This window comes from Sorex araneus, chromosome 4 (assembly GCF_027595985.1).
Source record: "Sorex araneus isolate mSorAra2 chromosome 4, mSorAra2.pri, whole genome shotgun sequence".
NCBI classification, from domain to species: domain Eukaryota; kingdom Metazoa; phylum Chordata; class Mammalia; order Eulipotyphla; family Soricidae; genus Sorex; species Sorex araneus.
The window spans coordinates 66495136-66522865 of record NC_073305.1 but is presented as its reverse complement, the minus strand read 5'-3'; the positions used below and the strand labels follow the sequence as shown (position 1 = coordinate 66522865).

The window sequence follows — 27730 nt, the reverse complement described above, 5'->3', positions numbered from 1 at the left end:
GTTTGAACATCTTTTTGATTTTTGGTGCTGGAAGGCCTGCACCTCTTGTGGTCGCAGTGCTAGCATGTACCTGATTACCGTGCAGCTGGAAATCATCTACAACTGGGGACCACAGACCGCGTAACTGCCAGACACACACTGCAGAATCATGGAACTCCATCAGCATATGTGGTGGCACTGGGGATTGAACTCTCAGCCTTAAGCTTGCAAGGCAGGAGCCCAAAGCCACTGAGCTACCCCAGCAGCCCTCATGGCCTGTTCTCATGCCTAGACCAGATCACTGTATTCTGAAGCAGTCACTGTCACTGTCATTGTCATCCTGTTGCTCATAGATTTGCTCGAGCGGGCACCAGTAATGTCTCACAATGGAGACGTTACTGGTACCGGCTCTGAAGCAGTAAAACTCTTTATTTTTTTTGTTTTGTTTTTGAATCATACTCAGGGGTGCTCAGGAGCTATTCTAAGCTCTGTACTCAGGGCTCACTCCTGCGTGTGCTCGGGAGAACCTGTGATGCTGGTGACTGAACCCAGGCCTCCTGCGTGCAAAGCCTGCACTCCAGCCATGGAGCTCAGCATGCCTCTGGCCCTTTGTCTAGATTTCAAATAGTTACTGCCAACGTGGGGACTGGAGTGATAGTACAGCGGGTACGGCGTTTGCCTTGCACGTGACTGACCCGTGTTCGATTCCTCCGCCCCTCTCGGAGAACCCGGCAAGCTACCGAGAGTATCCCGCCCACACGGCAGCGCCTGGCAAGCTACCCGTGGCGTATTCAATATGCCAAAAACAGTAACAATAAGTCTCACAATGGAGACGTTACTGGTGCCCGCTCGAGCAAATCGATGAGCAATGGGACGACAGTGCTACAGTGCTACTCCCAACATAATGCAAATTGATAATTGCAGCTTTATCAATCTTTACAAATATTGCCATTCCACACTGTTCTTTGTTGAACATATTATAGCTTGTGTTCTATTTGCGAAGTGGATTTTAGTTGTGCTTTGGATCCATACTGGTGGTACTCTTGGGCTATTCCTGGCTCAGTCCTCGTGGATCGCACCCAGTGCTAGTCTGGGGTAATGCTGAGACTTCTGCCTGCAAAGCAGGGACTACTGTCCTTTGAACTAGCTCTTTGTGTGTGTGTGTGTGTGTGTGTGTGTGTGTGTGTGTGTGTGTGTGTGTGTGTGTTCATATGAAATGCTGGGGATTGAACACTGGTTGACTATTTACTTGCAAGGCAAGCACTGTACTATCTCCCCAGCTCCTGGAGTTGTTTTTTTATGGGCACGTGACTGTGCTCAGGGCTTACTCCTGGTTCTGTGCTCAGGGCTCACCAGGGCACCATATGTAGTGTCAGGAATTGAACCATGCTAGGCTGCAAGAAGGCAAGCCCTGCCCTTCGAGGCCCTGCATAGAGTGGGCCCTGTACAGAACAACCCCCATCCTGGCCAGAACAGCAAAACATTTTCAGATTCTGCATTTGAAAATGCCCCATGCAGAACCTGGCTCCTAGCAAAGGCTTCAGTGTTAGTTTTTAAAGGCCTATGAGGTTGTAGCATTTAGATTAATGTTTAGTCCCTTACTCTTTCTCTCTCTCTATGCATATATAATTTTTTTGTTTGGTTTGGTTTTGGGGCCACACCTATCAGTGCTCAGGGCTTAGTCCTCCCTCAGCACTCAGGGGTCACTCCTGGTGGAATCATATGGGGTTCCAGGGAGTATACCTGGATTGGCAGCATGCAAGGCAGGTGCCCTACCTGCTATTCTCTCACTTAAGTTCAAATATTCTTGAACATATATTCCTAATTCTTAAGGAATTTGAGAAAGCTAAACTAAAAAAATTTCCAAAAGTGGAATATATATTCTATCATATTTTTGGAGATGACACATTATTATTATGGACTGATATTGATATATGATAGCACAGTGGGTAGGGCCCTGACTTGCACGTGGCCAACCTGGGTTCGATTTCTCTGTCCCTCTTGGAGAGCCTGGCAAACTACTGAGAGTATCCCGCCCACACGGCAGAACCTGGTAAGCTACCTGTGGCATATTCTATATGCCAAAAACAGTAACAAGTCTCACAATGGAGATGTTACTGGTGCCTGCTCGAGCAAATTGATGAGCAACAGGATGATAGTGACAGTGATTTTTGGAGATGACACATAGTTTAACTTTCATTGATGATGATGATGATGATGATGATGATGATGATGATGGACTGGAATGATAGCACCGTGGGTAGGGCGTTGACTTGCACGCTGCCAACCCGGGTTTGATTCCTCCACCCCTCTTGGAGAGCCCGGCAAGCTACTGAGAGTATCTCGCCTGTACAGCAGAGCCTGGCATACTCTCTGTGGTGTATTCAATATGCTAAAAATAGTAACAACAAGTCTCACAATGGAGATGTTACTAGTGCCTACACGAGCAAATCGATGAACAATGGGATGACAGTGCTACAGTGCTATTATTATTATTATTAATATGTTTTTTGTTCACATATGACAGTGCTCAGCGCTTACACCTGATTTTATGCTCAGGGATCATGCCTAGCAGGGCTTTGGGGGAACCTATGGTGTGCCAGGGATAGAACCTGCCTCAACCACATGCAAGGCAAGAGCTCTACCTGCTGTACTGTTCTGTGTACTGTGTGCTGTGCTATTCTGGCCATAATCGAGCTTTCAAAGATGCATCTGCAGGTGGAAGTCCTGGCCAGAACCTGCCCTGCTGCAGGGAGCCGTTATCAGCCCCTGCTTCCTATGCTGCACACTTTGGTGGAGTCAGCTGTCTCAGGGCTCAGGACCAGCCTCCGGCACAGGAGCCTTGGAAAGTCTCTGCTTAGAGAATGCTTCCCGCTGGGATTCTGCTGCAGGATCTTTTAGGAGGTTGCCTCACGTGTACTTAACCCTGTTGGTGCTGCTTGGGTATGATCCATACCAGCTATGGATTCTATTCAGGTCGAGATTAGAGTCTCACATTCATTGCAAGTTATGGGTAGGAATCAGGAACATAGCATTTCACCATTAAGTAAAAATCCACAGTAGATGAATGTTTTTGGAGTATTCCTCTTTCTTTCTTTCTTTCTTTCTTTCTTTCTTTCTTTCTTTCTTTCTTTCTTTCTTTCTTTCTTTCTTTCTTTCTTTCTTTCTTTCTTTCTTTCTTTCTTTCTTTCTTTCTTTCTTTCTTTCTTTCTTTCTTTCTTTCTTTCTTTCTTTCTTTCTTTCTTTCTGCTTTTTGGGTCATACCTTGGCGATGCACAGGGGTCACTCCTGGTTCTGAACTCAGGAATTACTCCTGGTGGTGCTCAGGGGACCATATGGGATGCTAGGAATCGAACCTGAGTCAGCCTCGTGCAAGGCAAACACCCTACCTGCTGTGCTATCGCTCCAGCCCCAGAGTATTCCTCTCTCAACACAAACTAGGTTGATAAAAATAGAAACAGGGCCTGGGTGTGTACTCTTCAGTGAATTAGAAAACATTGCCTTCATGCTTCTACTGAGACAGAAATTTCCACAAGGTTTATGGATTACAGAAATTCTCTCAATAAAATTGGCAAGCTTCCCTTCCTGCCTTGCATCTTAATGTCTCTTTTGTAGTATGTTCTTCCTTGTTTCATTTGACTTGCTTTTGAAAAATGTTTTCCTCACATAATTGGGGATTGTGAAAGTTCTGAATTTCTTTCTTTATTTCTTTTTGAAAAGTACTGATCTAAGCTGCAGATATACTTCTTGGCTTTTAAATCTGAGGTGATATAAATAGAACGCGTGGGAGTTCTTCATAGTAACCTAAAAGTGTGTGAATTGGCCTAAGTGTGCTTGGCCAGGATTTGCTAGGGAGCAGAAAAATGCTTAAAATTTTAAAAAATTCTTTATCAAGCTATATAGTTTGAACTTGAAGTCATACAAGCCATCAACAGGTTTAGCAAGTCCGGGTGCATTCTCAAAATGTTAATGCTCAGAGTTCTGTCCTCTCCTTTTTCTCAATTCAATTTCAGAGTGACTCAAGCCTGACATGTTCCCGTTTCCTCCAGTACTGCAGAGCAACCCATCTTTACCTTGACTTAAGAAACATCAAGAGGAACCATGACAGGTACCAAAGTGGTTGTTAAAATGTAATGAAAATTTTGAATACATTGCAGATCCAAGCATATGCTTTAGGTTTGCTTCATAATAATATGGGTAATAAGATTGGAGAATGGGGTGAAGACCCAGATTGGTTATAAGCTGACAATTACGAAGCCGAGTTATGCCTACAGAAGCTTCCTTTAGACTATTCTGCTCCTTTCTTGTATGTTTGAAATATTCTACTATCAGGAGTTAAATTCTAATGAAAACTGATTTTAGAAGTTGGTGGACCATATTGGTTATAATCTGCATGCCGAAATTCATGAAGAGTGTTTCTGAATTCACCTTTCTTTTGTTTTTGAATTCACCTTTCTATCCCCCAGGTTTAAGGAAGGCTTCTTGCAGAGCGGGGAGATTGGAGGACACTGTGTACTAGACAGTCATACATTGATGTCTCAAGGTCAGCGCAAAAGCCCACTGCAATCTTGGTAAGATTTTTAAAAATTTTATTTTATGACTTTTTTGGTTTGGGGGATCTACTCAGAGGCGCTTTCTCCCAGGTCTTTGCTCAGGGATCACTCCTGGAGGTGCTCAGGCCCCCTTTTGAAGAGCTTGGGGGTGCATTGGATTTGACTGCATGCAAGGCATGCACTTTAACCCTGTGTTAACCCCTGGCCCCTGATAGCTGATATTTGACATTTGATTCCTAGTATATTTTGTTATCGTATTTCCCTAGGGTATATTTACATTACTTATTCTGTGAACTGCATTATTCCAGATATTCTCACGTATACTTTTATGTTCATTATGTGTTGTCAAGTAACAAATTGCTCCAAACCCTTAAAAAAATAAATATTTATGATCTACTTATGTTTCTGATGCTCAGGATTTGAAGCAGTTTATCTGGAATGTTCTGATGTGGTATCTTTTAGGAGGTTGCCATCAAACTTACTAGGGGTGTTCGCCTTGTGCTTGGCCAAACCAGGTTTGATACCCGGAACACCTTATGGCCCTGATAGCCTGCCAGGAGTGATCTCTGAGCACAGAACCAAGAGTAAGCCCTGAGCACTGCTGGATGTGACCCCAAAACAAAACAAAATTAAGAAACAAATTGATCAGGAATGTGGTTCTCTTTAGAACAAGCTGAGCCTAGAGAATCTGCTTCTGAGCTCACTCATCTCATGTGGTTGTAAGCTTCCATTTCTTTCTGGGCTGTTGTTTTTTCTTTTTGGGTCATACCCAGCAATGCTCAGGGGTGACTCCTGACTCTGCGCTCAGGAATTACTCCTGGCAGTGCTTGGGGGACCCTATAGGATGCCAGAGATCGAATCTCGGTCGGCCGTGTGCAAGGCAAACGTCCTCCCCATTGTACTATCGCTCTAGCCCTCATTCTGACTGTTGACCAGAGGAATCATTTCTTTGCCATACTGGCCTCTTTTTATTCACAGCATAGTAGCTAACTTCCCTAAGAGCTAGGGTGGCTCTGTTGAAGGACAGAGACAGAGACAGAGAGACAGAGTGTAACATACAGGCCTCAACTCAGAGGGACACATCACTGCTTCTGCCATTGTGTATAAATGAATTCCAAAATTAACCCATCCTTTAGGGAAGGAAGTAAATCTGTATCTCTTGAAACAAGAAACATTTAAGAATTTGTGGACATCTTTTTTTTTCTTTTTTCTTTTTGGGTCATATCCGGTGATGCACAGGTGTTACTCCTGGCTCTGCACTCAAGAATTACTCTTGGCGCTGCTCAGGGGACCATATGGAATGCCAGGAATCAAACCTGGGTTGGTCCTGTGCAAGGCAAATGCCCTACCCGCTGTGCTATCGCTCCAGCCCCATGTGGACATCTTTTTAAAATGACCACAATATTTCATAATTATGGATATTTAAAATCATTCAGAGTTTTGGGCCATACTTGTTGGTGCTCCTGGCTTCCTCCTGGTTCTGCTCTCAAATATCACTCCTGGTCAGGCTCAGGGGACCATATATGGTACAGGGATAAAACTTGGGTCAGCTGTGCTTAAGGCAAATGCCTTACCCCTGTGTACTACCTCACTAGACTATCAACTGTGGATATTTTAGAAGAATTTATTCCATATTTTACCTCAGATGTGGACTGAAAGAGTTTTAAACACCCCTTTTCACATGCCTGTGATTGTCTTCTGTCATGTGGAAGAAAATTGTGCCATGTGGCTTCCAAAGATGTTTTCTGAGAAACAAATTTCCTTTTTTCTGGCAAATACCCTAACTGGTTGCTACTTCCGAGGCGCTCTTAATTCCTGGAATCTCCTGTTTCGAAGAATCCAAGAAACCCAACACCTATCCAGAGGTTCTGGACTCATTGTTACTTCTGAGCCTTGTCAGGTCACAGGAAGTTCTTTTGAATAACAGCCATGTCACTGTCAGGCCATTTAGTCAACTCAATGTGTACATCTCCTCTCTGAAAACTTCCCAGTTTACTTTTGCTTATTGGGCTGAATTTCAAAAATATCTTTGTCCCTTGTCTCAACATTTTTTGTTTGTTCCTTTGTTTGGGGGGCACATCTAACAGTGCTTAAGGTTTACTTTGGGCTCTATGCTTATGTATCACTCATGGTGAGGTTCTTCAGACCATATATGGTACCAAGGATCGAACTTGGGTCAGCTTTGTACAAGACAAGCACCTTACGCCATCTCCGGTACCCTTGTCTCAAAATTTAATCAACATCAGGAGGGCAGAGAGGTAGAAATCAGGTTATGTACTAACCTTGCACCCGGCTGACCCAGGTTTGATTCAATGCTCCATCTTCAGCCCACCAGGAGTGCTCCCTGAGTATAGAATCAGGAGTAAGTCCTGAGCACAGCTAAGTGTGGCCCCAAAATGAACAAAAATAAATTCACCATCAGGTTATGTAAATACTCATGTGTTTGAGAAGCTCCACAGAGCGCTGTCAGAGGAGATCCTGAGTTAGAGTGTAACAGATCAGTGTAACAGATCCTAAGTTAGAGTGTTGCCTTGTAGGGAGTCCCTTTGAAGACATCTCCCAATTTCTATTGCAGGTTTGCTGAGCTACAAAGCTATACTCAGCTCAACTTCAGACCTATAGAAGATGCTAGATGTGACCTGGTTATTGAAAAACCAACCTACTTTATGAAATTGGACGCAGGTGAGAAGCTAATTTGTCCTTTACTTATTTATTGATGAGGTTTTTTTTTCTTCTTTTTGTGTGTGTGAGAGTGTGTGTGTGTGTTTTTGTGTGTGTGAGAGTGTGTGTGTGTGTGTGTGTGTGTGTGTTTTGTTTTTGGGACACACTCTGTGATGTTAGGCATTACTCCTGGTTCAGCACTCAGTAACCAATCCTGCTAGGTTTGGGGGACCATCGGAGAAGCCAAGATTGAACCTAAAAATTTGGCCATGTGCAAGGCAAGTGCTTTACCCACTTTATTGTCACTCTTGCCTCCTTTGTATCTTTTTTGACATATTTATATAGTGGCTTCCTGTACCTTTTTTGGGAAGCAGCTTGACTTTGAACAATGGTCTTGCTTCCTTGCTTCTCTGAAGCAGTGAATTATCTTTGAGCTTTCCATTATTTTCTTCTTTTCGTTTTCTTCTTTTTTAGAAGAAACTTTCACGTTTATATTAGATGACTCAGTCACAATCAAAGATGAGAGAAGAAGGCATATGTAACTAAATTTATCCCACTGGGTTTCTCTAATCGTTCCATTTAGAAACCATTAGTAAAAATGTTAAAGTAAAAACCATGTGAGTACTATGGGTGGGAATGGAATGTCTGGGACTGCTGGCTGCCTTTCTGAAATCATTTCCATGACGAAATGAACTTAAAATTCTTCTGGAAGTGAGTACTGCAGTATGTATTAAACCAAATTATTTTCCCATGTATGCTTATCATTTCTGACTCAACTTTCATGGACAGCGTCAACTTTGTGAGCCAGCTGCCCTGGAGGGGAGGACACACCCTCTCACTCGTGCCTCCTTTCAGAGGAGGGCAAGGCCACCCCATTTCCAAATTCATGAGGGGCTGGGCTTACAGTGAAATATAGAGCACGCTCTGTCACAGATATTTCAGACTTGCCATAATTTATTGATAATATTTTTCAATGTGCTCAGCCTTTGGAAGTCATAATTCTTATATTACAAAGTATTAAGTTCAGGGATCAGACAAGCTTAGGTTTTTGTAAAGCAAGTGCTATGCGTGAGCTTCTGATTCATTTAAAAAATATGCAAATGAAGGATAGAAACTGGATCTTTCCATGAAGGAGTTGAATATGTGCAAAATGTTAAATTTATGTAGATACTTAGGTGATAAAGTGTGTAAAATAGGAATAATGGGCTAGTGTAGCTAGGCAATACTTTCAGATACTCATAATTCTGTTTTTTATTTTCTTCTAACTTAGCCCGTTGTTCTGTTTTCCTTTTTGTATTCACTCGTACCTCCAGAGAACAAGCTTTCTGCAGAGTAAAGCTCATTTGCAGGCCCATTTCTGGAACACAGAGCCTATTTTCTTTCTTAGTTTTAGGTCCTCATGGCCCCTACACTATTTTGTGCGTGCTGCTTTCCTCAGTCAATTATGGGAACTCATGAATTGGTCCACGGGAGAACCAATATGTGTGGTGCACTACCCAGGGAAAAGGGCTCATGTTCGAATAGAATGCTATTTTTCTTGTTTACTTGGAAATTTGCTCCCTGCCAGAGCTTTGTGAGTGAAGGAGTCCCCCAAACATTTATCTAAGATACCAGTCTAAAGAGAACAGGGATTTTACCCCCCCCCCCTTATTTTCTGGCATGCATTATTTTTCACTGTGGGGAAGAACATTGAGGATATTTTTTATGATTTCTACTTTGGAGAGTCATTGTTTCTTTTCTTTCTTTTTTTCTTTTTCTTTCTTTTTGCTTTTTGGGTCACACCTAATTACTCCTGTCTCTGCACTCAGGAATCACCCTGGCAGTGCTCAGGGAACTATGTGGGATGCTGGGAATTGAACCCCTGGTCAACCTCATGCAAGGCAAATGCCCTACCCGCTGTGCTATTGCTCTAGCCAGCCCCGTCCATTGTTTCTTTAGGTCAGCACTTCCTTTCTTTGAAAATGTAGGCTTGAACTGCTGGTTCTTGAAATTCCAGCCTGCTTAATTAGATGTATATATTGCCAGGTTGAATTGAATTTCCTGTCCTGATACCTAAAATGATTGTGTGTGTGTGTGTGTGTGTTCAATTTCTTTTTAAAAAGACCAGCTTAGGATTTTACAAGTAGTTGCAGCACTTTTCGCTAATTCTTGGAACCTTATAAACTCACAGAATCTTCACTGAGATTCTGCCACATGTGAAGTACTGGGCCAATTTCTTTTTAGCTACATTATCTTTAGATTTCTCCGAACAAAGCTAGTACCTAAGTACATTGATTTCCTATTTCTAGTAGAGAAGCTAAATATCTGGAACTTTACAGGCTTCAGTGGAAACATTGCACGTGACAGCTGAACTGGAAGTCAGGTTGGTTATTCTGACTCCAAAGTTCATGCTTTTACAGTTAGAACCTGAGCCAGGCAGCGGAGCTTTGAAATGAGAGCTGGTTAATGTTTTCCCAAGAAGCAAAATTTTAAAAGTAGTGATTGAGTAGGAAAAGGACAATAAAGAGAAATACCAACATGTTTGTAGTTACATCATCACTGATCACTTTCTGAGCATGTGTTGCTTGATCTAAAACATACTGTAACATAAAAATAGCAGCTAGGCCTTATGCCCTTATAGTTGACCCCCTTTTGATTTCAATTGATTTACTATTTTTTCTCTGGGAATATAACCATCATTTCTTACTTAATATAGATGGAAAATATATTCCTTGTTTTTTTTTTAAGTGAAGTAGTTTTATTTAGGAAATATGAGAGAGAGAGAGAGAGAGACAGAGACAGAGACAGAGACAGAGAACAGAAAGAGAACAGTGAGAATCTTCAAAGTAGAGAAATATACATCCCAATTTGGAAGTGGATGGAATTCCTAATTTATAAATACTCCATTTTAAAGGGAATTTTTAAAAATTTTTGAGTCTAATCAGTCTGTAAATTGTATTTAAAAAAAATTTTTTATTGGGGCTGGAGCGATAGCACAGCGGGTAGGGCGTTTGCCTTGCACGCGGCCGACCCGGGTTCGAATCCCAGCATCCCATATGGTCCCCTGAGCACAGCCAGGGGTAATTCCTGAGTGTAGAGCCAGGAGTAACCCCTGTGCATCGCCAGGTGTGACCCAAAAAGCAAAAAAAAAAAAAAAAAATTTTTATTAATGAATCACTGTGAGGTACAGTTACAAACTCATGAACTTTTTTGTTTGCATTTCAGTCATACAGTGATCGTTTACCCATCCCTCCACCAGTGCCCATTCACCTCCACCAATGATCCCAGTATCCCTCCCACCATCCCCACCCCATTCCCCACCACACCACCCTGCCTCTGTGGCAGGGCATTCCCTTTTGTTCCCTCTCCTTTTGGCTGTTGTAGTTTGCAATTTACCTACGTATAATTTGATGTTAAGAAAAGTTTATTTTCGGGGCCAGAGAGATAGTACAACTGGCTTACTTCTGATGTGGGTTTGATTCCCGGCACCCCACATTGTCCCCTGAGTACCACTGAGTGCAGAGCTAGGAGTAAGCATAAGTACATTCACATGTGGTCTAAAAACAAACAAACAAACAAACAAACAACATTTTTTCTCCCATTTATTTTAGCTAAAATTCTTACCATATTTCAAATGAATGGGGTAGAATAACAATTGCTATTTTATATGTAATCAGTAGTCATTTCTTGTTTGAGGGTTAACTGACCTAAATTTTTTTCCTTCATACTAGGTGTTAACATGTATCACCACTTCTGTGACTTTATTAATCTTTATATTACTCAACATGTTAATAATTCATTCAATACCGACGTGTACATTGTGATGTGGGACACGGTAAGTAAGATACACTCTGCTTCTGTTGTGGTCTTGCTCATTCATTGTGTAGCCATGATGATTTGAGATGGAATCTTCTAGGAGACACATATTCAGATGTGTGCTTGTGCACACCACATCTAGGCCTGCGTGAATGAGTGTGCCTATGTCTGCGTAGATGCCTTTACTGCATGGATTTTGATGACTATATATATACATATATATATATATGCAGTGGGATTTCTTTCGCCCACTGAAAAAGGGTTCCAAAGGCCAAACCCTGTGTTCTCCTGAAACACACATACAAAGTTGCATTTTCTGACCCTCTGTGAGTGCCCACAGGAAATGTGCCGGGACGTTTGCCTGAGTACATCAGGCTTACCTTGTGAGCCGTAGTCAGGCCTCTTGTAGCCCATCTGCCTCTGCTTCGTCGAAGCCTTTTTGTTCCTTGCTTCATGCCATTTGTACTGTTGTATCAGCTCAATACACAGGACGAGACTTAGGCTCGTGAATACATCCATTTGTTGAATTCTAACTGCTGTTTGTTTATTTACATTTGGCTTTTGGTCTTGCACAGCCCACAACCCCCCATCTGCCCCCACCCACCAGTTTTCTGTTTTTTCCTTTGATTCTTCCCACATGCTTCTTTCCTCATCCCATTGAGGTAATCCTGGGTGTTGCCTCCGATACTCAATTGTGAAGTGGGATCATTGTAGTATCTCTCAGTGTGATTTACTTTAAGAACGATCAGTGTGGGTGTGCTGTAACCGTACAGCAGGTAGTAATAGTACAGCATTCCCCTTGCATATGGGTGACCCAGGTTTGATCCCCGGCACCCCATGTGACCCACTGAGACCCACCAGCAGGAGCAACCCCCGAGTGCTGCCAGGTGTGATCCAGGAGGAAGAAATAACGATCAATGTGGTGTGTGGAAAGTCACAATATCTGGCCCAGGGCCCAAAGGCATGGGAGGGGCAGGTTTGTAGTGTGCTATCTGTACGGGGAAGCTGGGAAGCCCGCACAGAGGTTAGCGGGAGTTTACCAACACTTCCAGCTCCCGGTGCTGGAGCGATAGCACAGCGGGTAGGGCGTTTGCCTTGCACGCAGCCGACTCAGGTTCAATTCCCAGCATTCCATATGGTTCCCAGAGCACTGCCAGGAGTAATTCCTGAGTGCAGAGCCAGGAGTGACCCCTGTGCATCGCCGGGTGTGACCCGGAAAGCAAAAAAAAAAAAAACCAAACAAACAAGAAACATTTCCAGGTCCCAAGGCCTCCATTGGCCTCTATCTTGGTCTGAATCCGGTTGGAGGGGCTCCACAGGGGGTCCCCAGCTTGCCTGCATGGCAGCACTGACATCTCCCAGCAGCCCCCACACATCTCTTATTTACAAGTGGAAAAGTCTGACTGGGGCAGGTACGGAAGCTTTAGGTCTCACCGAGAGCACTGCCTCTGGAGCACTTCTATTGGCGAAGCCCCCAGCATCCCCAGAAGATCCCCAGGCAGTCCATGGAGCTGCTGTGCTCTATTCCCATTCCGGACACATTTTCTCAGGAAGCGTCTGTGCTGATTCACCCAGCACATTGCTGCCTCAAGACGCAGTTGGCAGGGGCCATCTTCACTCCAGAGGGCAGCGCTGGAGAGTTAGCTGGAGCTCAGATTCCCGTGCAGAGCATTGTATGAAAGATTGGCCTACAAAACTCAGATGCTGAAGCATTGATCATTTATTGGATAGCTGAAGTAGAGAGGTCTGGGTCCCTCCCCATACCAGGCCTTTCCTAGTCTGAAATCTGCAGCTGGAATTTTGTGACCTCTCTCCCCTTTCTGGCTTACTGCTCTGTAACTTTTCGCTTGATTGAGGGCCGCACCCCAGCAGCGCCTTGCTCCCTGGGCTATTAGTCTCCACCACATGCAGGTCGGTGACAGTCTCTGCTGTCTGCTGACTGTCTGGATGCAGGTGACGAGGCAGAGGAGTTGCCTAGGGGCCTCGGACTCTTGTCTTGCGTGTTGCTGACCCAGGGTCGATATCTGATATCTCCTACAGTCCCCTGAGCACTGCCAGGAGTACAGAGTCAGGAGTAACCCCTGAGCCCCTCTGGGTGTGGCCCGAAAACCTAAAAGAGAAGAGTTAACTAGCTGAGGGCTTCCATTGATCACTTTCTGTCTCCCACTCCTAGTTTTATTTTTTCATTTTGTTTTTTTTTGGGGGGGTCACACCCAGCAATGCTCAGGGGTTACTCCTGGCTCTGCACTCAGGAACTATTCCTGGTGATGTTTGGGGGACCATATGGGATGCCAGGGATTGAACTCGGGTCAGCCGCGTGCAAGGCAAACGCCCTACCCGCTGTACTATTGCTCCAGCCCTCCCACCCCTAGTTTTAAAATGACTAAACAGATGAACTAGTTTACCTGGTGCTCCTCCCTTCAACCCTCACCTGAACACTGCTAATATTTTTGTTCACAGATAAGAGGCACGCAGCAGAGGTGTAGAGAGGATTTTTATTTATCCTCGCTCCCAACACCTTTTGTATGACTTGAAGTCCAAAGGAAATTGGCTGTGTAATTTTTGGCAAGGTCCTGCTCGCTCTTGGTTCCTGCTTTGCATCTGTTTATGTTTCCTTCTTGTGCTCCGGTTTTGCTGCCACCACGGTTTCATTTCTTGGAAACGTTTCTGTGAACAAAAGGAACAAGAAGTCTTTTTTTTTTTTTTTTAACTTGGTCACAATTTCAGAAGCTCAGGCACCCGAAATGATTAACTCATGGTTGTTGTATTTGTTTTTTTTTTCCTTCAGTTGTTGATTAATAACATTCAGTGTTATGCCGTTGAATATTCACAGCTCTTTGTGGACTCATGTTTGATGAACTGATTTTTGTGGCGTGGGGCTGGGGCGGGGGAAGCGGAGGCTCTGGGCAGCAAGTAAGTATTTAAGACACATACTTAGGGTGGGGACAAGCCTCTGGTCCAGGCATTCTGACCCAATTCTCTGTCTGGAGCCACCATTCTTTTTTTTTTTAATTTATTTTTTATTAATTCACTGTGAGGTATAGTGACAAAACTTTCATGTTTGAGTTTTGATCATACAGTCATCAAGCACCCATCCCTTTACCAGTGCATTTTCTACCACCAAAATCCCCAGTATCCGCCCCCTCTCAACCATTCCACACCTCCCCCTGCCTGTGTGTTAGACAATTTGCACAATACTCTTTCTCTATTTTAGTTACCTTCGATATATCGAGACCAGTCCCAGCACCACTCATACCCGCCGAAAAGGCAATGCTTAGACAATGTGTTTTGTATTGTTTGTTGTGGATGCAATAGAATGTCGCTCGGCTGCTCTAGGAATTCTAAAGTTTTAAAAATTAGGGTCTGAAGAGGTCGCTGCAGCAGCAAGTTGTTCAGGTCCGAGGTTCGTTTGTGTGTCTCTGAATCCTCGCCATGTGGGAGCTTAAGGAGCCGGTGGCCGGGTGTGGCATCATCTCAGAGTCCCATCAGGGCAGGGGGAAGGAAAAGTGCCTGCTCCTCCCCTGTCCTGTGGGTGGAGCCACAATTCTTACAGGTTCTTTATAGTATCCTGGAGGACTTGTCAGAAGCTTCCAGAACACTTTTTACAAGCCTCACTGTATCGGAATCTTTTCCATGTCTTCTGCAAGTAGATTGAAGTGAATAGAACCAGCTTCTATCATTTTTCTTTTGCCTACGCGCATGGCGCTGCTACCACGAAGCTCCCCACTGACTCCATTCCTGGCACCGAGATGTCAGGGGAGCCTGACCAGGACTTCCTGGAAGACACAGGGTGCATTCAGCCCAGTGGGTTGGTCCCCCCGTTTCCAGCTCCCTCCTTTGCCATTCCAGCTCTCTCCTTTGCCATTTTCTCTCCGCTTGTTTTGATAGTCCGAGAGGTTTCCACCAGCTGTCCGTCAGGGTCTCAGTCGACTCAGGCTGCTGCAGGATTTAGAATAGTGTTGGTTAGATGGGAATATTGTTAGGTGTGTGGCCGCAGACTCTTCTTCTGCTGGTTCAGGCCTTGAGTAAGGCAGTGATGTGTCTGCTGTGAACAGTGTTGTCACAGGATGCCTGGGGCAGGCAAGGGGGGAGATTTGTCTACAGGTCAGAGCTTAGTGACAGTTTTCATCTTTCCCCGCAAATAAGTTCACAGCACCTCCCCACTCCTCCCCTCACAACCCAGCAGCGTGGCACTTGTGAAACATACGGTAGGCAAGGCCACCAGCCTCAAGAGAGTTCCTGAGAGACTCTTCTGCATATACATCTCTGAGCATGGCAGGTGGCTCTTTTTTTTTTTTGGCTTTTTGGGTCAACCTGGCGATGCACAGGGGTCACTCCTGGCTCTGCACTCAGGAATTACCCCTGGCGGTGCTCAGGGGACCATATGGGATGCTGGGAATCGAACCCGGGTCGGCCACGTGCAAGGCAAACGCCCTACCCACTGTGCTATCTCTCCAGCCCCTGGCAGGTGGCTCTTTTGCGGCAGAATGAATAACTTGGTGTGAGCTTTAATTCAGTTTTTTTTAATGAAATAAGATAGTTTTATTTAAGAAATATCAGAAGAGGGGACCCTGTAGGAATAAAAGTAGGAATTTAGCCACTGAAATTATAATTGTAGTGATTATTTCTGATCACATGACATCATATTAGGTACTTGGTCAGGCCCAAGATGAAAGGATATACTTTTCCTATAGGAATGTTATGAGCTGTTTTAGGATCATTGGTTTTTAACACTAAAACCAAATACAGGTATTTAGCTGCATTGAGCTGGGATTGGGGAGGAGAGGGGTTGAGCTATGTCTGGCAGTGCTCAGGGTTTACTCCTGCCTCTGTGCTTAGGGTCACTCCTGGCAGTGTTCGGGGCCCGGCCATATGGGGTAGCAGAGGTCGAGCCCGGGCCTGTTTGCATGCAAGGCAAGTGCTCTGCTTGCTCTACTATCTCTCCAACCCATTTTCCTGTATTTTTAAAATGCCATGTTGGCCCTCTTTCACTGCCCTGACTTTTATTTCTCCTTCCAGAGCTCCTATGGATATGGTGACCTGTTCTCAGACACGTGGAAAGCATTTACAGATTATGATGTTATTCATCTGAAGACTTATGACTCCAAACGGGTATTGCAATGCTACTGAAATGTCTGTAGATAGCTATCACTGTAGATGATGCATTTATCAAATACATATTTAATATGAATTTCTGTTAGCTCTAATCATCAATTTTTCACTATTTTTTATTACTAGAATCTTACTGTTTTTAGCCATATAGCTTAAAATGATTCCCCCTCTACCTTTTCTAAACTATGAATTTCCTTTAAAATCATTTCAGACTATTGGAAAATAGAGATTAATTGAAACTCCATCTGGAATTACAAGTGCTATTTCTTTCAGAAGAGTGCAAAATGTAATCTCTTACCTTTTAAAATGTCTTTGTTCGTAGGTATGCTTTAAGGAAGCTATATTTTCATTACTTCCTCGAATGAGATATGGGCTGTTCTATAACACTCCTTTGGTAAGCTTGTCAGCTATTGTTAGCATTCATATTGACACACCTTGATAAATTTTAATGTGACATTTGTATATAACTCGAGAATCTTTCAAATAGTAATGCAGACTCTTCATTGCAGTTCAAACTGTTCTCTTCATTTTAGATATCTGGCTGTCAAAACACTGGATTATTCAGGGCCTTTTCTCAGCATGTCCTGCACAGACTCAACATCACACAGGAGGGACCCATGGTAATGAACGCATCGTGGTTCTGAGGGGCTTTGACCTTGCTCCTAATAAAAATCTGTAGCACCTATTAAAAAAATAGTAAGGAGATAGTGTTTTCTGCCTTGAAGTTTTCTTACCTGGAATGATTAATATATATATATATATATATATATATATGCACATACATATATATATACATATATATGATTTTCACTCCCTATGAAAGCTAAACTAAACAAGGGTGAAAAAAATGTGCCTTTTATCCTTTTCCTCTGCTCTTGCTTTTCCATGCTTCCCCAATTTTCACTAGTCCACGTATTCCTGCCAAAAAATCCACTAACAAACCAAGATTGAATAGTGAAATGAACAGCTTTTGTTATATGTGGATTATGGTGCCTTTTTTTTCCCCCTTGAGAGAGCTGTGAAGATATGAGTTTGAAAATAATTGTTGGAAAACTGTAACCTTACTAAGTTTAATCCCTGTGAAACCAGGTTTTTAGGTTTAATCATCGCTTCTTCAGGTATTCAAAGCATTGTTTTGTCATTTTCATTAATGCAGGATGGAAAAATTCGAGTCACTATTCTTGCAAGGAGTACAGAATACCGGAAAATATTAAACCAAAATGAGGTTAGTTAGCTTTTAGTATTCATTTTTAATATCATCACACTGAATTTGATTTCCTTTAATTCATGAGCTTAATTTTTTTCCCCACATGCACTAAATGCTTTGGTTTGAAATGATTAGCTTTCAGAAAAATTTGGTGGCTATGTCCAGACATTTTATTGAATTTGAGTTTCTATTTCTTTGGAGTTCATTGTTGTTGTTTGTTTGTTTGTTTTGGGACCACACACAGCAATGTTTAGAAGTTACTTCAGACTCTACATTCAGCAATTTCTCCTAGTGGTGCTGAGGGGACTGTATAAAATGCCAGGGATCAAACCCAGGTTGGCCTTTGCATGGCAAATGCCTTACCCACTGTCCCATCACTCCAGCCCTGAATTTCTCCTTTCTACAACAAACTACTTCTTGCTCCAGCAGTTCTCTTTGCTTGATTATAAACTCAAGAGTGGAAACAGGGCAAAAACTGTCGCTGAGTCCTGCTTTTATTGCTGCAGATTGCCAAACAACTGGTCTCTGGCTATTCTCGCAGCCAAAATGTGAGCTCCTTTGGGAGCTGGTTGTTTGAGTTTGGCAATACCTCGGCAAGCCTTGTTAGAGTCACTTGGAAGTGTCTTCATTCTTCTCACGACTGGAAACTTTGAAGATTGTTTACTCAGTGGATCCTATCCCATTTCAGCAGTATCAGCTTATAATTATATTAAACTGGGATCTGGGGGACTACTCAGGTGGTAAGTGCACACGCCTGGTGCCGGCGAGGTCCCGAGTTCTGTCCCTGGCACTGCACAGCTTCGCCAGGTGTGATCATAGTGACCCCCCCAATGTCAGTGGAATGAGCATCACTGGGAATCAGTCTGCCCCACCCCCCACCCTATAGAGGCTCATGCAAAGCTCTTGCCTTGTCCTCACAATAGTAAGTTATTTCACACATACACACACGCACACATACAGACATGCGTGCGCGCGCTCTCTCGCGCGCACACACACACACACACACACACGCACACACACACACATCTCTGGCATAAGCCACGTGTGGGGTCACTGCTTTCGACTCTGGAGCTGTTGTAGAGAACATGACAGGTTCTCTACCCTGCTCTTGTAGAGGGGTGTCCGCTTAGTCAAGCACAGAGAGACAGTCCAGGGCAGGAGAACAAGGAGGTCTTTACTGCATGGGTCCATCAGACCATGGGTCTAGGCTAGGCCAGCACCTGAAGCCTTTGGCAAAGCACAGGGGTCCCAGAGCCTGTTTCTATAGGACATTACTGTAGAAATGTCACTGTCACTGTCATCCCGTTGCTCATCGATTTGCTTGAGCGGGCACCAGTAACGTCTCCATTGTGAGACTTGTTACTGTTTTTTTGGCATATCAAATACACCACAGATAGCTTGTCAGGCTCTGCCATGTGGGAAAGATACTCTCAGTAGTATTCTCTCTCCGAGAGGGGCGGAGGAATCGAACCCGGGTAGGCTGTGTGAAAGGCAAATGCCCTACCACTGTGCTATTGCTCCAGCCCATAGCTGTAGAAATGTAGTGAGAGAAATGTAAGAGCAAACTCATCATTACTTTGCTTCATGCTCAAGCAATTTGGGGGCACACACACGTGATGGCACCTTACCAGTATGGCTACAGAAAGGTTTCTAAAAGCAGCTTTTCTTAAGTGTGGACCAGGAAAGTCCATTCCAAGTGCAGACAGGGTGGGCATATTTTTTTTTTAATTTATTTATTTTTAAATTAGTGAGTCACTGTGAGGGTACAGTTACAGATTTATACATTTTTGTGCTCATGTTTCCCTCATACAAAGTTCGAGAACCCATCCCTTAACCAGTGCCCATTCTCCACCACAAATAAACCCAGCATCCCCCCCACCCCCCCAATCCTTCTCCCCCCACCCCACCCTGCCACTGTGGCAGGGTATTCCATTTTGGTCTCGCTCTCTCTCGAATTAGGTGTTGTGGTTTGCAATAAAGGTGTTGAGTGGCCATTGTGTTCAGTCTCTAGTCTACATTCAGCACGCATCACCGTTCCCCCGCGTGGCCTCCAACCACATTTTACTTGGTGTTCCCTTCTCTATCTGAGCTACCCTCTCCCCAGAATGTGAGGCCAGCTTCCAAGCCATGGAGCCTCCTGGTACTTATTTCTACTATTCTTGGGTGTTAGTCTCCTACTCTGTTATTCTATATTCCACAGATGAGTGCAATCTTTCTTTGTCTGTCTCTCTCTTTCTGACTCATTTCACTTAGCATGATACTTTCCATGCTGATCCACTTATATGCAAAGTTCATGACCTCATTTTTTCTAACAGCTGCATAGAATTCCATTGTATAGAATTGAATAAAACCAGTCATCTGTTCTAGGGCACTCGGGTTTTTTCCAGACTCTGGCTATTGTAAATAGTGCTGCGATGAACATATAAGTGCAGATGTCATTTTGACTATACTTTTTTGCTTCTCTGGGATATATTCCTAGCAGTGGTATTGCTGGGTCAAATGAGAGATCAATTTATAATTTTTTGAGAATCATCCATATTGTTTTCCAAAAGAGCTGAACCAGTCAACATTCCCACCAGCAGTGTAGAAGGGTCCCTTTTTCCCCACATCCACGCCAACGGCGGTTGCTTTTGTTCTTTTGGATGTGTGCCAGTCTCTGTGGTGTGAGGTGGTATCTCATGGTTGTCTTGATCTGCATCTCCCTGATGATTAGTGATGTAGAGCACTTTTTCATGTGCCTTTTGGCCGCCATTTGTATCTCTTCCTTGGGAAAGTTTCTGTTCATTTCTTCGCCCCATTTTCTGATGGGTTGGATATTTTCTTCTTGTAGAGTTCAACCAGTGCTTTATATACCCTTGATATCAACCCCTTATCTGATGGGTATTGGGTGAATATCTTTTCCCATTCTGTAGATTGTCTTTGTATTCTGGTCACTGTATCTTTTGTGGTGCAGAAGCTTTTTAGTTTAATGTAGTCCCATTTGTTGATCTCTGTTTCCACTTGGTTGGCCAGTTGCATGTCATCTTTGAAGATACCTTTATCTTCAATATCGTGGAGGGTTTTGCCGACCTTGTCTTCAATGTACCTTATGGTTTGTGGTCTGATGTTGAGGTCTTTAATCCATTTTGATCTGACTTTTGTGCATGGTGTCAGGTCCAGGTCTAAACCCATTCTTTTGCATGTGGTTATCCAGTTGTGCCAGCACCATTTGTTAAAGAAGCTTTCCTTGCTCCACTTCACATCTCTTGGTCCCTTATCAAAGATTAGATGATCATACATTTGGGGTTGTGTGTAGGAATATTCCCAGGGTGGGCATATTTTAAAAAAACTTTCCACCATGGGTGCTGGAGATAGTACAGTGGGTAAGGCATTTGCCTTGCACATGCACACAGCCAACCCACGTTCAATAACAAACTCCCATCCACAAGCAAAATCATCTCTTTAAGGTACATGAGGGGCTGGAGTGATAGTACAGCGGGTAGGATGTTTGCTTTGCATGCGGCCGACCTAAGTTTGATCCCCGGCATCCCATACGTTACCCCGTGGACCGGCAGGATAATTCCTGAATGCAGAGCCAGAACTTAATGCCTGGGTTAAGTTTTTGTTTGTTTGTTTGTTTTTGCTGGCCATGGTGCTGGGGCATTCTGCGGTGACCCTAGTGGGAAGACAGACTTTACTCTACTGGGAGGGGAAGCTGCTGGGAAGTTTTTTTTTTTTCTTCCCCCCCCCCCCCCCCCGCCCCGCCTGCACTGTGCTTACTCCGGGCTCTGCACTCAGGAATCACTCCTGGTGGTGCTCGGAGGACCATATGGGGTGCTGGGAATCGAACCCAGGTTGGCCATGTGCAAGGCAAAGGCCCTACCTGCTGTGCTATCTCTTCAGCCCCTGCTGGGAAGTTTGAAGCAGAGATAGTAGGAAGCAGAACGCCCCCAGAGAAGATCCCTAATCTTTTGAAACAGTGAACACGTTAGGTTAGCAAGAAAAGTGGAAATTAAGGATGCAGATGAAATTACTGTGTTGCTAACATTTTAAAACAGGTCGGGATTATTCTGGATCCTGGGGGACCCCAGGTAAATTGGAAATGGGGTAAGTTCCCACCGACAGAGACTCAGTTTCTTCTCACTGGTCATGTGTCAGGTCAGAACTTCCTTCAGAGGGAAAGAGGGAAGCAGAGATGTGAGGATGGGCAGGTGCAGTGTTGCTGCCTTCAATAGTGGAGCAGGGGACGGTCCTGGAGCCCAGAGAGAATCCGCGTGGACCTTGATTTTAACTCAGGGAACCTTTTTCCTCATGCGTCTGACTTCCATGTAAAAGAGCTGTAAGGCGATCCTTGTGTTGCCTTAAGATAGTAAGTTGGTGTAATATTTTAGGAGCAGATAGAAAAGGAGGACACAGGGGAAATAGGAACTGATGTTTATTTTTAACTCTCGGGCTGTAAGAATAGAAGCAAGGAAGGATTGAGAGTAGAAGTAGGGAGGGGCTGAAGACAGTACAGCAGAGAGGGCATTTGCCTTGCACACGGGCAGACTGAGGTTCAGTCCTTGGCACTACATATGGTCCCCTGAACCCTGGTAGGAGTAGGCCCTTATCACGGCCAGATATGCCTCCAAAACCAAACAACAACAACAGCAACAACAACAACAGAGCAAGAGCGGGGAGGTGATTAAGAGCCCTTGCTACAACCCTGGTAAGAGTTGGACAAAGGTGAATACAGCAGGAATGACAAAAATGCATGGATTCAAGGTATATTCTAGAGTCAAAGCTTATAATACTGTTGTAATGTCAATTTTCATATCAGAAAATACCAGGACAGGTGCCAAGAATCAGATGTGATCCCAGATTCGTTTGAGCAGCTTAGTGCAATTGAGATGGAAAAAAATGTGTAGGTGGGAATTGAGTGATGAGTTTCAATGAGTAAATATTTTACATAAATTAACATATATATTTAACAGACTGATCAAAATGATGTAATCGGCATCTCTTGCTGAGACCCAAATGGATGATGTCAGCCATGAACATATGGTACAATGAGGCACTGACTCTTAGCTTTGTGGGTGGAAGAAATGAGCGGCGTGTGTTTGTTTTCTTTACAGACCTGAACCGTGTCAAGTTTTGCATGTCGGGGTAGACGGATGGAAGTCTCAATTAGCAGGCAGATTCATAGTGTAATTGGTATAGGTGATATATATTAGATGCTAATTTTAGCCAACATTGATTTCTATGTGCTCCACATGTATATGCTACAACTTCTCAAAAAGACCTATTAGAAGATATTTAAATTTCTCTAAATTTTCACTTTCTTTTTTTAAAAAAACCCAAAAAACAAAAAAATCCGATGACTTAACACTTTCTTGGAATGATTCTTTTTTTTTTTTCTTTTCTGCAGTAAAAACAAGTTTTGTTTGGAAGTTTTGGAGAAAGGTTAGGGAGGAGGGTGTATGAGAGAGAGGGAAAGAGAGAGAGAAAGACAGACAGACAGAGAGCGATCCCTCAGGGCGGAGAGAGAGCCCCAGTAAACATTCCAACATTAGACATGAAAGTTCACATCACAAGAGGGGAGATGTGGGTGACATGCACCACCTGTGCTTGGCAGCCACACATGGGCACAGGCGGCACATGGGCTCGGGCAGCATATGCTCCTCTTGGTATGATTCCTATGAGGATGGGAATTCCAGCCCCGTGGGCACGCACGGTCAGGGAGGCTGCTGCGGAATGGTGTGGCCTCTCTTACGCACAGGCAGCAGGACTAAGGGCAGCGTTCACAGTGCCAGTGACCTTGGGTGTCGGGCTGATTAAGAGGGACACAGGGACCCATGAATTTGTTTGTGATAGTAAGTTACTTTGCTTTGTTACATCCTGTGTGCTAAAAAGAAAGAGTCCTCTCACCCCTACTTGCAGGGAAAATGTTGGGCCACACTCAGCAGTGCTCAGGGCTTACTCCAGCTCTGTGTTCAGGATCACTCCCGGCAGTGCTGGGGAGTGAACCAAATTGCGCTGTGTGTTAGGCTAGGTAGTGCCGTGCCTTGCCTCCTATTTCTTTGGCTCTCAGTGATTTGTGTAAAGCATTTAAGATGATGAGGCCCGGAGCACAAGTGGTGTGTGTGAAATGAGATAGTGGCTAAGAGGAAAATGTTCATGGCAATGTCTAGGACACAGCGGTTGCTCAGCAAATTTGTTATCGCTGAAGAAATAACTAGTGAAGCGCCAAAACGAGAGCTGGCGCTTGGACTCTCAGCATCTCAATGACCCATATTCTCACTCAGTCAAAACTAAACAACAGTCCTGCAGGACACTCACTACCTGAGAAGGAAGAAATTTCCGAGTCCGGGACAGCAGCGGGTGGTTCAGTAGGCAGGGCTCTGGACTTGCAGATGGTCAAGCTTCCCTGGCACCGCATTGGGTCCCTTGAGCACCGCCAGGAGTGACTCCTGTGCACAGAGCCAGGAGTAATTCCTGGGCACTGCCGAGTGTAGCCAACGCCCCCCCCCCAATAAGTAAAAAATTAACAAAGAAAAAAATTATTTTAGGACTTAAAGGAAAGTGAAACAGAGAAATAGGAAGGAAAAAGAATTTCTCAGTGTTTATTTTTTCTTCCCTAGCTTGTAAATGCACTGAAAACAGTATCTATATTTCAAGTCCAGATTGTGGATTACAAATATAAGTAAGTAATAACTCACTCTTGGCCATTTATTTTTCTTATTTTTGGGAACAGGGAGACCTAATGTGGGAGATCTATTTATCGGAGTATTGTCCTTACTTCTGGTGTTCCTTCCCAGCTCATTTCACTGAATCTTTTGCGTACTGATTTCACTTCTAGTTTTGCAAACTTCCAGCACCTTGAACTGAGAGGACAAGTTTACGATCCTAAATGTGTATAAAATTGTGGGTTAGACTGTTGCAAAGATAGGAAAATGTCCTGCTGGAACCTGAGATACCTGTAGGTGTGTTAAGATAAGCATTGATAACTCAAATCACAGAGAGAGACATTTGTTTAAAAAGTGCTCTTGTTGTGGTAAGGAAAAAGTTTTCACTTTATTCCTAATTTAGCATCATGTGATGTGCTTTAACAGTTGCCTGTTTCACTTGTTTATAATGAGGTAAGACCTAGGACTTCACTTGCAATGCTATATTGCTATGCTTGAGTAATACTCTGTTAATTTTATTGTATCTATTTTCATATTTGTTGATCTATTAGTGGTTTCCCATTCAGCTACGTTTCTTTTTTTTTTTTTTTTTTGGTTTTGTTTTGGGGCCATACCCTGCAGTGCTCAGGGGTTAGTTCTGGTTCTGTACTCAAGAATTACTCCTGGCAGTGCTTAAGGGACCATGTGCGATGCCAGAGAACAAACTGGGGTTAGCCACATGCAAGGCAAATGCCCTACCCGCTGTGCTATTACTCCAGTCCCTACATTTCCTTCTTAAAGAAACTAATTTTTTTCAAAAGGGGAGATATTCTAGGAAAAAAAAGTAAAACTATGAAGTGATTAAAATCATTAATTTTTTTTTCTGGATTAGACTTGAAATCTGGCAAAAACTCATGGTGAAATGTGATTTAAGTTGAGAAAGAAATCAATAGAAATATTGTTACCAGGAAGCCTGAGACAATTCCCTTGAACCCTTTGTCTTATCTCCCCATCTGTTGTTTCTTGTTCTTGTGTTTGCAGGGAACTTGGATTTTTGGATCAGCTCCAGATCACTCATAACACAGACATATTTATTGGGATGCACGGAGCAGGCCTTACCCACTTACTTTTTCTCCCCGACTGGGCCGCTGTATTTGAACTGTAAGTGTTTGAGGATCGTTCTTATGTTGCAGCCGCTTGTCATGCATGCTGAGACTTTCATTCAGAGCATCTCAAGGCTTAATAATTCATCGTGGTAGAGCAGTGACATCATCTAGGTGTCGAGAATGGAAAACGACCCAAAGCTAAAAATCGGCAGCCGGCCGTCACCACGCTTAGCAAGCAAGCTGCTTGCTCCTGCCCTCGTCCCCGCAGCGCGGGAGCTAACGCTGTGACTCGCCTCACTGTGAGTCTGTGCCTGTGTGCCGCTCCAGCTGTGAGCCTCTCCCTGCAGTCGGTGTAATTACCAGTTTCAAAGTTGCCCCCCCACCCCCACCCCTGCCCGTGCTCAGAGCAGCGCTCTGTACGACAGCAAGGAGCTGGAAGCAATTCCAATGTCCATTGACCTGTGAACAGATAAAAGGTGGCCTTGGACATCCAACACAACATTATTCCATCTCGAAAAAGGAAATCTTGTCACGTGCTGCAGCATGGGTAAAACCTGGTGCGAAGTGAAATAAGTTAACTGCAAAGACACACAGGTTTTATTTTTTGGGCCATATCCAGGGGTGCTCAGGGCTTACTCCTGCCTCTGAGCTCAGGGATCACTCCTGGCCCAGTTCAGGGAACCATAGGGAGTGCTAAGAACTGAACCCTGGTCAGCAGATCCTGAAAAACAATTAACTAGAGAAATTCATAACTGTGGATTCTATCTCAGCTTCTTTTCTACCTACCCGCTGTCCTATAGCTCTGGGTGCAAGGCTCTTCCCATTTCTATGAGACACTGAGGGAAGGCAAGTGCCTGGCAGTGGGAACTAGAATGAATAGTGGTTCTGCCACCAGCGCTGGGAGAAGGGGAAGCTCCATCTTAGAGTTTACAGGTGCAGGGTTTCAGTTTTGCAAATTTGATTTTTTTCAGAATTTTTGAAAAGTTCTGGCTATTAACTGTATAATGAGAATATACTTAACACAATTAAGCTGGCCACTTAAAATTATCAAGGAGGTAAATTTTATTCTACCACAGAATGACTGATGAATTGGTCTTAGTTTCTTTTCAAATTATTTATTTATTTTGCTTTTTGGGTCACACCCGGCGATGCTCAGGGGCCACTCCTGGCTCTGCACTCAGGAATTACTCCTGGTGTTGCTCGGGGGACCACATGGGATGCTGGGAATCGAACCTGGGTCGGCCGTGTGCAAGGCAAACGCCCTACCCGCTGTGCTATTGCTCCAGCTCCAATTTATTTTTGTGGGAGGAATTTGGGCTGTACCTGGTGATGCTCAGGGGCTCTTTCTGTCATGCTTGGGGAACATGCAGTGGCGGGGATCAAAGCAGGCTGGCTGTAGGTATATTAATTCCAATACTATGTCTCTATCCCTCTACCACTAACTTTTATTTTATTTTTAAAACAGTTTTGTTTTTGTCATTTTGGTTCCTGGATCTACACTCAGAAATCACTTCTGGTGGGCTCAGGGGACCATCTGGGACTCCGGAATTGAACCTTGTTTGGTTGTGTGCAAGGCAAGAGTCAAATCTGCTGTCCTATCCCCCTGGCCCCTCTGCCACCAAATTTTTTTTCTTTTTTTTTGGGGGGGGGTCACACCCAGAAAAGCACAGGGGTCATTCCTGGCTCATGCACTCAGGAATTACCCCTGGTGGTGCTCAGGGGACCATATGGGATGCTGGGATTTGAACCCGGGTCGGCTGCGTGCAAGGCAAACGCCCTACCCGCTGTGCTATCACTCCAGCCCCTGCCACCAAATTTTTAAAAAGGGTTTGAGAACCTGTAAGAATCATGAGAACACAGCTCCTAAGCAGAAGTCAGCCTCTTTCCACTGAGTGGATTGTCAGGGAAACGGAGGGCCCCAAGGCAGAAATGATTTTTCCAGGTATTCCTCAAATTTTGTGGTTGCTTATGGGCACACACACTCTCTCTCCCTTCATAGAAATTTAACCTTGGACACCAGGACCCACCCTTAGTTCTTGACACATTGCTAGCAGCTCTGGCAGCTTGATCGCCTCCCCTTACGTGTAAGCATCTTGAGTTCATGGCTTCACCTTAAAAATGACGCAATATCCATTAATAAATTAAAAGAGTGTGATCACATTATGCTGTAAAATATTATTAAACAATTAAAAGGAATGAGCTGTAGATTCTAAAAAACAATTAATGTTGTTAAAATACAAAAACGCTTAATATTTAAGTGGTAGACTAGGAAGAAGTTGACAAGCCAGAGACAGTGGGAGAACACGTGCTCTCCATCAGCAAGATGCTAGTTCAATCCCCACATTAAGATATTAGGAAAAGATTTCATGAAGTTCCAGTGTCCTGTGAAAACCTTCAAAGAAAGGTAACTTGCCTGACAGATAATAGAGTGGGTGAGGTGTTAGCTTTGCACGCAGCTAACCTGGGTTCAATCCCGTACATCATGTATTGTCCCTGCCAGGAACGAGCCGGGGTGAGCCCTGACACTGCTGGCTGTGCCGTCCCTAATGTCACCACCAAAAAGTGACATTAAAGAAATTCATAACAGGGACTTCTATCTCCATTTCTCCATTTCTACTAGTGTTAGGTTGGAGAGTGGGAAGAAAGGGAGGAAGGAGGAAGAGAAAGAAATATAAGTGAGAAAGCTCCACCCCT

The 27730-nt window shown here is 44.0% G+C and overlaps 1 protein-coding gene across 2 annotated transcripts in view; it reads left to right on the top strand.

Moving 5' to 3' along the window:
* EOGT (EGF domain specific O-linked N-acetylglucosamine transferase) overlaps positions 1-27730 on the top strand; it is a 39889-nt gene that overhangs the window by 7288 nt on the left and 4871 nt on the right. For both annotated transcript variants that reach the window (XM_055135592.1, XM_055135593.1), the window contains exons 7-16: positions 3993-4087; positions 4446-4550; positions 7108-7214; positions 10904-11007; positions 16008-16100; positions 16423-16494; positions 16634-16720; positions 17257-17325; positions 23907-23968; positions 24972-25091. In XM_055135592.1, the coding sequence (XP_054991567.1) occupies positions 3993-4087; positions 4446-4550; positions 7108-7214; positions 10904-11007; positions 16008-16100; positions 16423-16494; positions 16634-16720; positions 17257-17325; positions 23907-23968; positions 24972-25091 (914 nt within the window). The remainder of the gene's footprint in view (positions 1-3992; positions 4088-4445; positions 4551-7107; positions 7215-10903; positions 11008-16007; positions 16101-16422; positions 16495-16633; positions 16721-17256; positions 17326-23906; positions 23969-24971; positions 25092-27730) is intronic.